Here is a 12,814-nt window from a genome sequence, read left to right as displayed (position 1 = left end):
AAAACAGCTAAAGCCCAAACCAAAAGCCTCCCCAAAACCTCCTCCTAATCTAAAACACTAACACTACCATGAATGTGAATAACTTATGACCACCGCCACCATGACCTCCGCCTCATCCTCCCAAATCCTCGGCCACACTGCCACCTTCATCTCCAAAACCCTATCCCAAGCCGAGCTCCGCCGCCACCTCTTCTCCACTCTCCGCCGTAAACTCTCTCCCTCCGCCTCCCAAGCCGCCCTCAAACCCTTAAACCTGGCCGCGGAAACCCTGGAAAACGCAATCTCCACCACCAGCCCCGCCATTTGTGCCTCCTCCCTCACCCTCTCCGAAAAGCTCCTCCGGTCAACCCCCAAAAACCTCTTCTCCTCCCTCCTCCTCTCCCTCATCTACGGTCTCTCCAGACGCCCCATTGACGCTGCTCTCAGCCTCCTAGACATCTTCCACACCGACCCTTCATTCGCCCGAACGGAACTCGCCCCCGTACTATTTGAAGAGCTCTTTCTAGTCCACCTCCTCCCTGTCGTCCATTGGTACAACGAACAAAGATCACAAATATTACCAACTTTGTCCCCGAACATTAGCTATGAAAATGACGACTGTTCTATATCCGACATGTCCGTCGTGTTTTCGTGCTCGAAATCGTTGTCTAAGATGAGTGGGGGGCAGACTTCGGAGCTAAAGGAGTTGGAATCTAATTACGAGAAAGTTCTTGATGAAAATTGTAGGGTTTTTAGTAATTATTTTAAACAAGTTCTGGAAAATAAAGATGCGAGTAGACGGATTGATCTGCCCGCAGTGATTTTGAAGAGAGTTGAAGGACTTAATGAAGTCAAGAATGGAGATGATGATGATGAACAAGGGATCAAAACGGAGGAACCCGGATTCGAAAACGGACGGTATAATGTAATGAATTATTTTCTTCCTTTCCAACTTTAATTATACGTCATTAGTATTTCATTTATTCGAGTGATATTCAATCTGAAATAAATGACATAAGAGGGGATTTGAAGTAAATATAAAAATAGTAGCATACTGTTTTAACTAATTTAATTACCCTCGGGTCGGATCTTCATTATTTGCTAATTTTTATTTGTTATTATTATTGATATTTTATTTTATGTTGACTAATTTTCAAACATGATTTCTTCTAGGTCTTGCCTTTTGCTAATTAAAATGTTAAAACAAGTATGTTTTTATCTTGGCAGATTATTTTGACTTTGTCAAACCAACGAAATGAGAGGTAGTCTGGGGTCTGCCAGCTGTTGGCACATGGTTGGATAGAATTGACAATTGGCAAACTTACATGATACTAATACAAAATGAAGAAAATTACAAAAGATTTGGCTTATTGCAAAAACGTCATTATCCAAACCCTAATGATTATCATTAGGTATCTAATTTGTTGTGAGATTCCATTCACCAAACCCCAACGTGTTTTTTTATCATGCATCAATCAAGCTAATTCAAATTATGTCGATTGAGCAAATGAGAACATAGCTATACTAATTATAGCATATGTGATCTTCTGATGAACTTAAATTTAAATTCCTCTTCCGCAGTTTGAATTGGTTCAAAGTATAATATATATATATATATATATATTTATATGGTCCTAAAACTTTGAAATAAAGCAAGTGTAACCAAAAGAAATGATATACAATTGCAAATGACTATCATCACCTAAAGCCTTCATTATAGTAATTCCTACCTAGCTAGTATCTTAAAGAAATATATATACATCACAAACCCTAATATTAATTGGATTATTTAGAACATTTTACAAGAATGCTAGGTATTGCATGAATATTATTAGTCACATAACAACAAACAAACCAATTGGGATAATCATAATTAGGACTAAACAAGTCTTTGGACGTACTAAACAGTCCGCAGATTTTTCTGAAACATGACATTTGGAGTCAACTTCTAATTTCTCTGTTTGGTTTTAAACCTCCGCAGCCAATATGGGCTGAAGCAGAAAGACCAGTTGAAGTACTCAGCAGCAGAAGAAAACCAAAGTCTCCACCTTTTTATCCTCAACGAGTTTCAATCAGCAATATCCTCAAAACCCAGGAACAGGAACCTTCCTGGAACTCGAAATCTTCGCCCAATGTGAATTCTTCAGATTCTGAGTCAGAGTCTTCCCTGGAGGATATTTCGGTAAACTCTTCTTCTTCCTTGGGTTACGGAGCAGAAATTGAGGAGGTAACAATATTTCCGATGTTTACAACAACACAGAACATAAACTCTGGTCTGATATTACTATGTTTGTTTTTGTGTTTAATTTTTATGTGTTTTGTTTTTTATGTGTTGGCTTTTTGTCGAGTTTTTATAGGAAAACAACAGAGAAATGGAATTGTTTGAGGCTACAGAGAGCCAAATAAAGAAGCTAAAGCAACCCATTTCTGCAGAATCCAGCCGGTATGTACCCATCAAACCTGTTTGGATTTCGAGCATATCTATTTGCAACTTGAAAGTATTGAAAAATCATCAGACATTAGCATCACATTGTCGATTTCGTGTAAAATTTGGGATTTCTTGTTGTTTGTTAGTTCTCCAGACCAGCTGATCATGGCAGATTATGATAACAATTCTGTTGGGGGAAAAGTACATACACCTCCCAAGGATTTTGTGTGTCCCATTACTAGCACTTTGTTTGATGATCCTGTGACACTCGAGACGGGGCAGACGTATGAGCGAAAAGCGATCCAGGAGTGGATCGAAAGAGGGAACTCTACGTGCCCAATTACGCGCCAGAACTTGCAGAGCACTCAACTGCCTAAGACCAACTATGTGCTCAAAAGGCTTATTGCAAGCTGGCAAGAACAGAATCCTAGCGCAGTGTTGAGCCAATCGGAGAGTACAAGCCCATTGATTGAGCCTGTTGTGAAGGCCATAATGCCTTCAACTTCTCCTGACAGTGTTATAACCCAAGGCGGGTTTGATGGCGCAGTTGGTGAGTTAAGACTTGCAATTACCAACCTTTGTATGTCAGAAATTCTCAAGGAGTCTGAAATGGCTGTTCTTCGAATTGAGCGGTTCTGGCAGGAGGCAAATGTGGAATGGGATATTCAGAATTTGCTCACGAAACCTCCAGTGATCAATGGTTTTGTGGAGGTTCTTTTCAATTCTGTTGATCCCAGGGTTCTGTTAGCTGCAGTTTTTCTCCTGTCTGAGCTAGGGTCAAGAGACAATGCTGTGATCCAGACGCTAACGCGCGTTGATTCTGATGTTGAATGCATTGTGGCGCTTTTTAAAAAGGGGTTGATGGAGGCTGTGGTGTTGATATATCTGTTGAGGCATTCGATCCTGAACCTAATTGAGATGGGCATTGTGGAGTCTCTCTTACTGGTTATCAAAAGGAAAGACGATGATTTGCTTAACATGTGTCTAAAGCCGAGAACAGCTGCAGTGGTTTTACTCGGGCTGATTCTTGGTGGCAGTGAAGAGGGTATTGCCTCTTCGATTGTTAACACAGTGGTTTCTGAAAAAACGCTTGAAACAATTATTAGAAGTTTGGAATCTGAATCGACCGAAGAGAGGGTTGCAGCAGTTAGGATCTTGTTGAGATGTATGCAGCAGGATGGAAAGTGCAGGAACACAATAGCTGATAAAGCCGAGCTGGCTCCTGTTTTGGATAGCTTTGTCGGCGCAAGTGATGGCGAAAAGTTTGAGATAGTTCACTTTTTCTCCGAGTTAGTTAAATTAAACAGGTATATACATCTCAATTCTCAAGTTCGCTTGTGTTGTATCCAATTTTTCGATGATTGTACAACTTGAGCTAGTGTGACAAATTTAAATCTTCGTGTTAGACAGAAGGACATTTAATGAACAAATCCTGCATCTCATAAAGGATGAAGGCTCTGTCAGCACAATGCACGCCCTTCTTATTTATCTGCAGACTGCCCCTCAAGATCAGTGTCCTATTGTGGCCGGTCTACTACTTCAACTCGATCTTCTGGTTTGAAACTCTCTCTAATCGTTCATCTATTTTAGATCTTCGTGAAATATTTAATTGATTCAATCAAATTGTACGATTGTTAATGGCATGAAGTAGTCATGTTGCATTTAACTACAAACATTGATGAATCAGTTGTACTAGATAGTCAGTTAATGATTACTGGGTTTGTCTTGTAGGCAGAGCCGAGAAAGATGAGCATATACCGCGAAGAGGCAATAGACACGCTCATCTCATGTCTCAGAAATGCGGACTTCCCTACTGCCCAAATTGCTGCTGCTGAGACAATTATGTCGCTGCAAGGGAGGTTCACCACATCCGGAAGGCCTCTCACCAGGGCTATCCTTCTCAAGCGTGCTGGCCTTGACAAAAGTTACAAAAGTCACGTACGAATGGATCAACTTAGCAATTTTTCTGGAGATGACGAAACTCTTGTGAGATTTGCACTGCATTACTTGGCTTTAATATTTCCTTATTTTCGTTTGCTTCGTTTTGGCTACTCCATCCATTTCCTTATCAGTTTCCTTTTCTGGTTGACAACAAAAGGAGGAAGAGAAGGCGGCTGATAATTGGGAAAGAAAAATGGCATTTGTTTTAGCAAGCCATGAGTTTGGTCTACTTTTTGAGGCTTTAGCAGAAGGCTTGAAGAGCAGATATGCGGAATTATGTTCAGCGTGCTTTGTGATAGCCACATGGCTCGTGCACATGCTCAATGTTCTTCCAGACACAGGAATACGTGGAGCAGCCCGCGTCTGCTTGCTCAAACGTTACATGTCGATATTCAAGTCTGCCAAGGACACCGATGACAAAGCCCTCTCTATGCTTGCGTTGAGCAGCTTCATCCAAGATCCTGGTAAGAACGGGTCATCCTTGGATTTCAGTTCATAGGCATTTTTTACTATAATAACTTTAAATCTTGGACAAATTACGTATTCTTGACGTTGTGAATTTCAGAGGGGATGCAAGAGGTAACTTCTTCCATAAAGGATATCTTAAAAGGCCTGAGAGAGCTTAAGAGATCGACTCCCTTGGCATTTCAAATGCTAAAACTATTTTCTGAGGGGCAAGACTCTAGTGCAGTAAGTTCGTCGCAATCTTGTATACTGTACCTTGTTCCAGGAAGAAGGGAGGTCATGACAGAATTTTATGTTCATGTTTGACAACAGGAACTGTGGGATCATAAAGAATTAGTTCAAGTAGATTGCAGCGAGAATGGAGAGGTTCTTTCAGTCATTTGCTTCAAGGACAAAATATTTTCGGGCCACTCAGATGGAACTATAAAGGTAACTAAATTCTTGGTCTCACACACATTCTTATATATGGTGTCATATTTTTCAAAACAATGTTTATCCCATGTGAATTTCTTTTGATGGCAATCTACTTTCAAATTTCGAAGGTATGGACGGGTAAAGGTAGCGTTCTTCATCTAATCCAAGAAACTCGAGAACACACAAAGGCAGTTACTAGCCTGGCAATTTTGCAATCGGGGGAAGTTTTATACAGTGGCTCGCTTGATAGAACTACAAGGGTATGGTCTATTAGCAATGAAGCAATGTACTGTGTACAAGTACACGATATGAAGGATCAAGTTCATAGTTTAGCCGTCACGAATAGCCTCGCTTGCTTCATTCCACAAAGTACCGGTATCAAGGTACTTAAAGAGATGGTCATAATTGATTCATCATTTTACTTCCTTTTTCTTTTAATTTAACCAACAAAGCAAGAGTAGCATGACCTTGTAACTAACGTGTGCTACTCGGTACCAGGTTCATTCGTGGAATGGAGGAACCAAATTGTTAAATTCAAGTAAACATGTGAGGTGCTTCGCTCTAGTACATGGAAAATTATATTGTGGATGCAATGACAATGGTATTCAGGTACGATTTTTCTGTAGTTATAGTAGTTTAAATCTAGCTATGATTATTTCTCTCACCGTACTGATAACGAAACTTGTGAAACTTCCAGGAGATTGATTTGGCCACGGGAACACTCAGTACCATTCAAAATGGCACTCGGAAACTACTCACGAAATCAAACCCTATCCACGCCATTCAAGTTCACAGTGGACTTATCTATACAGCCAGTTCTTCCGCGGATGGGGCAGCTGTTAAGGTACCCTCAGAACATAATTACCACGCCCGGTTTCTTGAAGAAACTCTCAAGAAAATAACAACAAAATAAAGAAAGAATTTCCATAAAACCCATTTGTTTCCATGCGACTGAACTGTTCGATTTGTATTTCCATGTGAAGATATGGAATGCTGCAAACTTCAACCTGGTTGGATCACTTCCGACCACATTGGAAGTGCGGGCGATTGCCATAAGCTCGGAACTGATTTATTTGGGAGGTAAAGGAGGAAGTGTGGAAATATGGGATAGGAATAAGCAGAACAGAATAGACACCCTACAAACTGGTACCAATTGCAAGGTCCTTTGCTTGGCTCTTGATGCCAATGAGGACGTTTTGGTCACTGGAACTTCTGATGGCCGAATTCGGGTAAATAATCCTTTCCTCCTTATTTAGTCTCCAAGCAGAAATCCTATTGCACGTATACACACATATGCATGTCTACATACTTGTTCACGTGCATGCATATATATACGTATATCGTTTTTTATGTGATCGAACCTTGAACACTTGTATACGTACACAGTAAGTTTATAATTACTGAGAGAGAATTCAAAATTTGCGAGGTTCTACATTGAAAACTAACAGTAAAAACCTCTCTGCTGGTTTGCAGGCATGGGGACTCAGCTAAGAACAGAAGCGGGGTAAAAATTTGGATGGAAGCTGGACGAGCAGCTGAAGATATATAAATATATATACATATAGATTATTATTATTTTTAAATTAAATTCTTTGCAATATTTCATGTTTGTTGGAGAGCATTGTTGGAAATAAAGACATGAGAAGATGTATACCGCTGAATTGTAATGCGTTTTGTTCATGTACATAAAACTGACTTCACACGAGGGAATAAAAATATTTCAGAATTACTGGGAATTGCATATTTTATTTTTTAGAGTTGTTATCCCTATGCTTGCTTGAATCAAATATGAAACTTCATATGCGTTTAACGATAACATATTTACAAAGCTACTTCTCTACGATGGGCCTCAATTCAATATTGTCGTCATCACAATTTGGTTTCAAACACACTAAAAACATATATTGTCTTTTATCCTTGTGTGAGTCAAATGTAGAAAAGAGAGTAAATGCTGCTAAACCAACAGGTCATAAGAAGAATTGCCTAAACCTGATTTGATATCTGAACTCGCATGGTCACTCCACACGCTCTCATTTTTATCTTTTGATTTGTTTAATCGAATTGCTAAATTGAGAGAAAGAAAAACTGTAAAAAGATGTTCCCAAAAACAATAATTTTCCTTATGGGCATTTTGATATAGGCGCCTCGTTTTTTAATTTTTTAGACTAAACATACACTCCTTTTGAAAATTTGATCAAACATTTTCCTAAACTTTTGGTTATTAATTTCAGTTCCTATTATCTCTATTATCCCTATATTTATGCATTTATTATCCATCTCCTGGGCATTTCGTTTTCTTTTTTTTTTTTTTTCCTATTATCCCTATATTTATGCATTTATTATCCATCTCTATGCATTTTTTTTATTGTTTGTTATAATATTTACTTTTTTTTTGTGTGAATATAGTAGAATATTTATAAAAAAAAAATTGTCAAATTTTATTATTTAGAAGACCCAACACATAGTAAAGATTTGTTTGATAATATAGCTACGTCTAGTTACCTATAATATGGACACATTTAGTTTTATAGTGGATTTGATTTTTTGTATTTCTTGGTACATTTGGAATGTAAATGTACCAAAACAGTTATCTAATAGAGACATTTGGTTTTGTGGTATATTTGAGATTTTTTGTTCATTTGGTCTTTTGTTACAATGGGAATCTAAACATACCAACATGATTACTTGACAATGGGCACATTTGGTTTTATGGTACATTTGAAATTTTGGTACATTTGGTTTCTCTGTATATTTGAAATCTAAACGTACCAAAAAGGTTACATAACAATGGGTACATTTGGTTTTATGGTACATTCGAATTTTTGGTACATTTGGTTTCTCGATACATTTGAAATCTAAACGTACCAAAAGTCGATACTTTTGTTCTCAAATGTACCATAAGTTTTAAGTATATTTTTTATATATCTATACATGAAAAAAAATATATATTGAAGACTTTTTATTGATACAATTTTAATAGAAAGAGTATTTTCTTTAAATAATAATAATAAGGAAATGAGGAATTAGTTAATTAATTTTTTATTTTATTTTATTAAAAAAATGTCATTTAATGCGCAGAAGGAGATTGAGGAAATTAAATTCCTATATTATAGACAATTAGTTGCTAAGCTACCTTATACCTCTATATAAATGCATTTAAATTAATGACATGGAAATTAAATAAATAGAAAATTATTGAGGTGGCAATTGATTGAAGCACCTTAATCAAATCTTTAAAAGGGCTGAATGTTTAATCTAACAACTATAGAAAATATGTAGGGCCTTCTAATTTTCCCTTTTCCTTAATAGTCCGAGATTAATTAGTAGTCTGAAAAATAAAAGTGAAAATTAACTGTAAAAATTCAGACGTGAAAATGGCACAAGACAATCTTAAACCTGGTATCAACCGGCAGCAAAGAGCTAGTCGGTTTGTTCGTTTGACACGTAAGTGATGAAGTTCCTCATGCACCAAAACAGAGGAACAAAAAAAATACAATCATAACTGATCAAATTGTCAATGTCCTTGATTCTAATTTTTCATAAAACCCTTATTAAATTTTCCATTTTAAGTTTGCTTCCCATTTCTTTCGGTGCATAAAAACATTGCAAACAATCTTCTTTCGATCAAATCAAACAATTCATTTTCTTGCCTTTTTGGTTCTTCCAATCTCAAACCAACTCTTAAAACCTTTTTATCTTCTCTTTTATATCAAAGATTACGACTTCTAAATCTGTCTCTGATCTCCATACCAAAGATTATACCTTCCAATTATAGTACGAAGATTGTAATCAAAACTTAATTATGTTCTCGTTTTCAATTTTTCGATTTCGATTTCGATTTAGCTTGATACCCAAGAAATGGCTTCAAATCCAGACTCCAGTGACCCCTCAAGGGTCACTTCATCCTTCTTGTCATTTTGAGAATATGTCTTTTCATATGTTATATCAAATTTGTTCGCATTTGTACGATAATATTGGTTGCATAAAACATAATCTAATATCATATGTACGTAAAGAGTCAGGAGATTGAAGACATTTGGGCTTAAAGGCGCATGTCATTTCATTCCTTGCCTCAAGTTTTTTAATTTATTCACACCTGTCTTGAATTTGTTTGATTTTTTCAGTAAATTTAAAAATCAGCATTTGATACTCTTATTTTGTTGTTCATCTTTTCATTCTCTTTCCCTGATAAAATTTCAATTATACCATAGTAGAAAATAGTTAATCTTAGCTTTAGTATTATATTATATGATTTTGGAATGATAACCCAATTAGGCTATAAATATCGAATTTATGATATTTCTAAATTAATTTGTAAGATCTACTTATTAAACTTTTTTTTTTTTGGTTGACCCTCTTATTGGAAATTCTGGCTACGCCCTATATAATATTGTCCTAGTTTTCTTATCCTCCACTTTCAAACCAAGCTTTTCTTTCTATTAGCTTTGAGTTTACAACTTGTAATCCTCTGTTTCTTTTCACTCTGTTTTTGCTCTATTTTTCTCTGCTAATGGCGCCTCCTAATCTTCCTGTTAATATGATCAACGATGTTTCTCTGCCTGACATCATAGAAGAATATTTCGACTTGTCGGATGGAAAACTTAGTGTTAGAGGTGTTCCACTGCCTGATGAAGTTCCAAACAATGTCACTTTCAGTCCCTTTAATTCAATCTGCCAGCCTTGTGACGATGTTCCACTTCCCCTGCTCAACCGTGTCGGTGCCTTATCACACAAGGGAGGGTTCCTGGGGTTCAAAGCGGATGTGCCTTCAGATAGGTTGAAGAATTCCTTGGGAAGATCCAGTGACAGGGATTTTCTCAGCATTTTTCGGTTCAAGACATGGTGGTCTACCATGTGGGTTGGAAACTCCGGTTCGAATTTGCAGAAGGAAACACAATGGGTGCTTTTTGACGTCCCTGAGATAAAATCATATTTGATCATCATACCGATTATTGATGGATCTTTTAGGTCTGCTCTTCAACCCGGTAATGATGGACATGTCGTGATCTGTGCCGAAAGTGGGTCTACGCAAATGAAAGCGTCGAATTTCGATGCTATTGCTTATGTTCATGCTTCTAACAATCCTTACAACTTGATGAAAGAGGCCTTTAGTGCTATTAGGGTCACTTTAATACCTTCAAGCTGTTGGAAGAGAAATCAGTTCCGAATCTGGTTGAAAAATTCGATTGGTGCACTTGGGATGCCTTCTACTTAACGGTTGAACCTGCTGGAATCTGGCACGGTATAAATGAGTTCACTGAAGCCGGTGTGTCTCCTCGCTTTCTCATCGTTGATGATGGCTGGCAAAGCATTAGTTTTGATGAAAATGAAGACCCGAATGAGGACGCGAAAAATCTAGTCCTTTGTGGAAGTTAGATGCTTGCTAGGCTTCAAAGGTTTGACGAGTGCAAGAAATTCAAGAACTACATATGCGGTTCCATGTTAAGTCCAAACGCGCTTTCATTCGATCCTAAAAGGCCAAAGATGTTGATAGCCAAAGCAATAGAAATTGAGCAAGTTTAGAAGACCCGCAACTAGGTCGTTCGGTCTGGGGTCACTGACCTATCTGTCTTCGAAACAAAAATTCAAAAGTTGCAGCAAGAGTTGAGTGAGTTACTTGGTGGACAAGAAACTTATGCTAGTACTGGAAGCTGCCGGGGATGTACTTGCAGGGTTGGAAGCTATGGACTGAAGGCTTTCACAAGTGACTTGAGAAGCAAGTTTAAGGGTTTGGATAATATATATGTGTGGCATGCTCTTTGTGGGGCCTGGTGTGGTGTTAAGCCTGGTGCAACCTATCTCAATGCTAAGATCACTCCCTGCGTTCTCCTTCCTGGACTTGACGGAACTATGAATGATCTCGCGGTGGATAAAGTGCTTGAAGGGGGAATGGGGCTTGTTCATCTCGATTATGCTTCTCTTTTATATGACTCAATGCATTCGTACCTCTCTGAAGTTGGCGTCACAGGAGTCAAAGTGGATGTTATTCATGTAAGTTTAGTACCCTGAAATTTTAGATAATATTGCTACTCTACATTTGCTCATTTTGATAGTAGTATGAATTGTGCAACGCGCGCGTGCTTAATTTTATTTACAATGATTTTTTGTAGATTCTTGAATATGTGTCTGAGGAACATGGAGGTCGCGTAGAGCTTACGAAGGCTTATTACAAGGGGCTGAGTGATTCTCTTGCGAAGAACTTCAATGGGAGTGGACTTATTTCTAGCATGCAGCAATGCAACGACTTCTTCTTCCTCGGGACAAAGCAAATTTCCATGGGAAGAGCTGGTTAGGAAGTCTAAACAAATCGATCTATTCTTAATGAGATTGCGAACATAAATCAACCTTTTCGTACTGCATTCTTGTGTTGCAGGTGATGATTTTTGGTTCCAGGACCCGAGTGGAGATCTGATGGGAGTTTACTGGCTGCAAGGTGTTCATATGATCCACTGCTCCTACAACAGCATGTGGATGAGGCAGATGATCGTGCCAGATTGGGATATGTTCCAATCAGACCAACTTTGTGCCAAATATCATGCTGGGTCTAGGGCTTTTTGTGGAGGTCCGGTGTATTTAAGCGACTTCGTTGGTAGTCATGATTTTGATCTTATCAAGAAGCTTGTTCATCCAGATGGAACCGTTCCCAATTGCCTGCATTGTGCCCTTCCAACCAGAGACTGCCTCTTCAAAAACCCTTTGTTTGACGGCAAAACTGCTCTCAAAATTTGGAACTTCAACAAGGTATAAAATGCATAATTTCTCTAGATTTGTCGATAATGTATGAATACTATGTCAGTACGTTTTGTTGGCTACAATGCTATGACACAATATCAATGGCATATCAACAGTCGGTTCTTTAGGTGCACTAGTATATAATGTGCAACTCAATGTTAGTTAAGTAGGTTAATCTTTGCTTTCTAGTTTGTTTCGATTCAATCTTTAAAGCGTGCTCACTTTTCTACTTATTTGCAGTTTGGTGGTGTGATTGGAGGATTCAACTGCCAAGGAGCAGGTTGGGACCCCAAGGAGCAAAGGATCAAAGGCTTTCCAGATTGCTACAAGCCAATCCTTTGTTCAGTGCATGTTTCTGATATTGAATGGGACCAAAACTTAGAACTAGCTCATATAGGAAAGGCTGAAGAGTACATTGTCCATCTCAACCAGGATGATGAACTTCGCGTTTTGACTCCAAAATCTGCTGCTATTCAAATCACTATCCAGCCGTCTTCCTTTGAGATTTTCACCATTGTGCCTGTCCAAACCCTCAGCCCGGGCAACAAATTTGCTCTAGTGGGACTTACAAACATGTTCAACAGTGGAGGAAGCATCCAGGAATTGGAGTACACAATTGAGGGGGGAGTTAGTGCAAAGGTGAAGGTCAAAGGAGGAGGCTGTTTCTTGGCCTACTCGAGTGGGTGTCCAAAGAAATGTTGTCTGAATGGTGGAGAGGTGGCTTTTGAGTGGTCTGATGAGGGCAAACTGAAGCTCAATCTTCCTTGGTTTGAAGAAGCTGCTGGCATTTCTGAGTTAGTTTTTATGTTTTGACCTAATTGGTTAAACTTTGCATAAGTAAGGCTTAAAAATTAG

At 38.3% G+C, this 12,814-nt stretch overlaps 1 protein-coding gene and 1 pseudogene across 1 annotated transcript; both read left to right on the top strand.

Annotated features, from left to right (window-relative positions):
- The first annotated feature begins 3 nt into the window (after positions 1-3).
- LOC103415822 (putative E3 ubiquitin-protein ligase LIN-1) lies at positions 4-6,963 on the top strand. Its single transcript, XM_017326932.3, has 14 exons — positions 4-904; positions 1,961-2,206; positions 2,337-2,422; positions 2,554-3,714; positions 3,818-3,962; positions 4,139-4,393; positions 4,506-4,812; positions 4,914-5,038; positions 5,126-5,242; positions 5,356-5,610; positions 5,726-5,836; positions 5,925-6,071; positions 6,211-6,456; positions 6,701-6,963. Exons 1-14 carry the CDS (start codon positions 86-88, stop codon positions 6,716-6,718), a joined length of 4,038 nt encoding a protein of 1,345 aa, XP_017182421.3. The 5' UTR covers positions 4-85; the 3' UTR covers positions 6,719-6,963.
- A 1,638-nt stretch (positions 6,964-8,601) lies between these two features.
- Positions 8,602-12,772, top strand: LOC103415789 (stachyose synthase-like; annotated as a pseudogene).
- Positions 12,773-12,814: the final 42 nt, after the last annotated feature.

Source organism: Malus domestica, chromosome 15 (assembly GCF_042453785.1).
Source record: "Malus domestica chromosome 15, GDT2T_hap1".
In the NCBI taxonomy this organism is placed as follows: domain Eukaryota; kingdom Viridiplantae; phylum Streptophyta; class Magnoliopsida; order Rosales; family Rosaceae; genus Malus; species Malus domestica.
Note: the sequence above shows the minus strand (reverse complement) of the source record. Positions and strands in the feature narration are given on the sequence as shown.

Bases quoted from the DNA above. Each gene is read 5' to 3' on its own strand.
- LOC103415822 (XM_017326932.3), top strand. From the start codon at position 86: ATGACCACCGCCACCATGACCTCCGCCTCATCCTCCCAAATCCTCGGC. The intron at 2,423-2,553 runs GTATGTACCCAT...GTTGTTTGTTAG, and splicing joins ATTTCTGCAGAATCCAGCCG to TTCTCCAGACCAGCTGATCA. The intron at 5,837-5,924 runs GTACGATTTTTC...TGAAACTTCCAG, and splicing joins GCAATGACAATGGTATTCAG to GAGATTGATTTGGCCACGGG.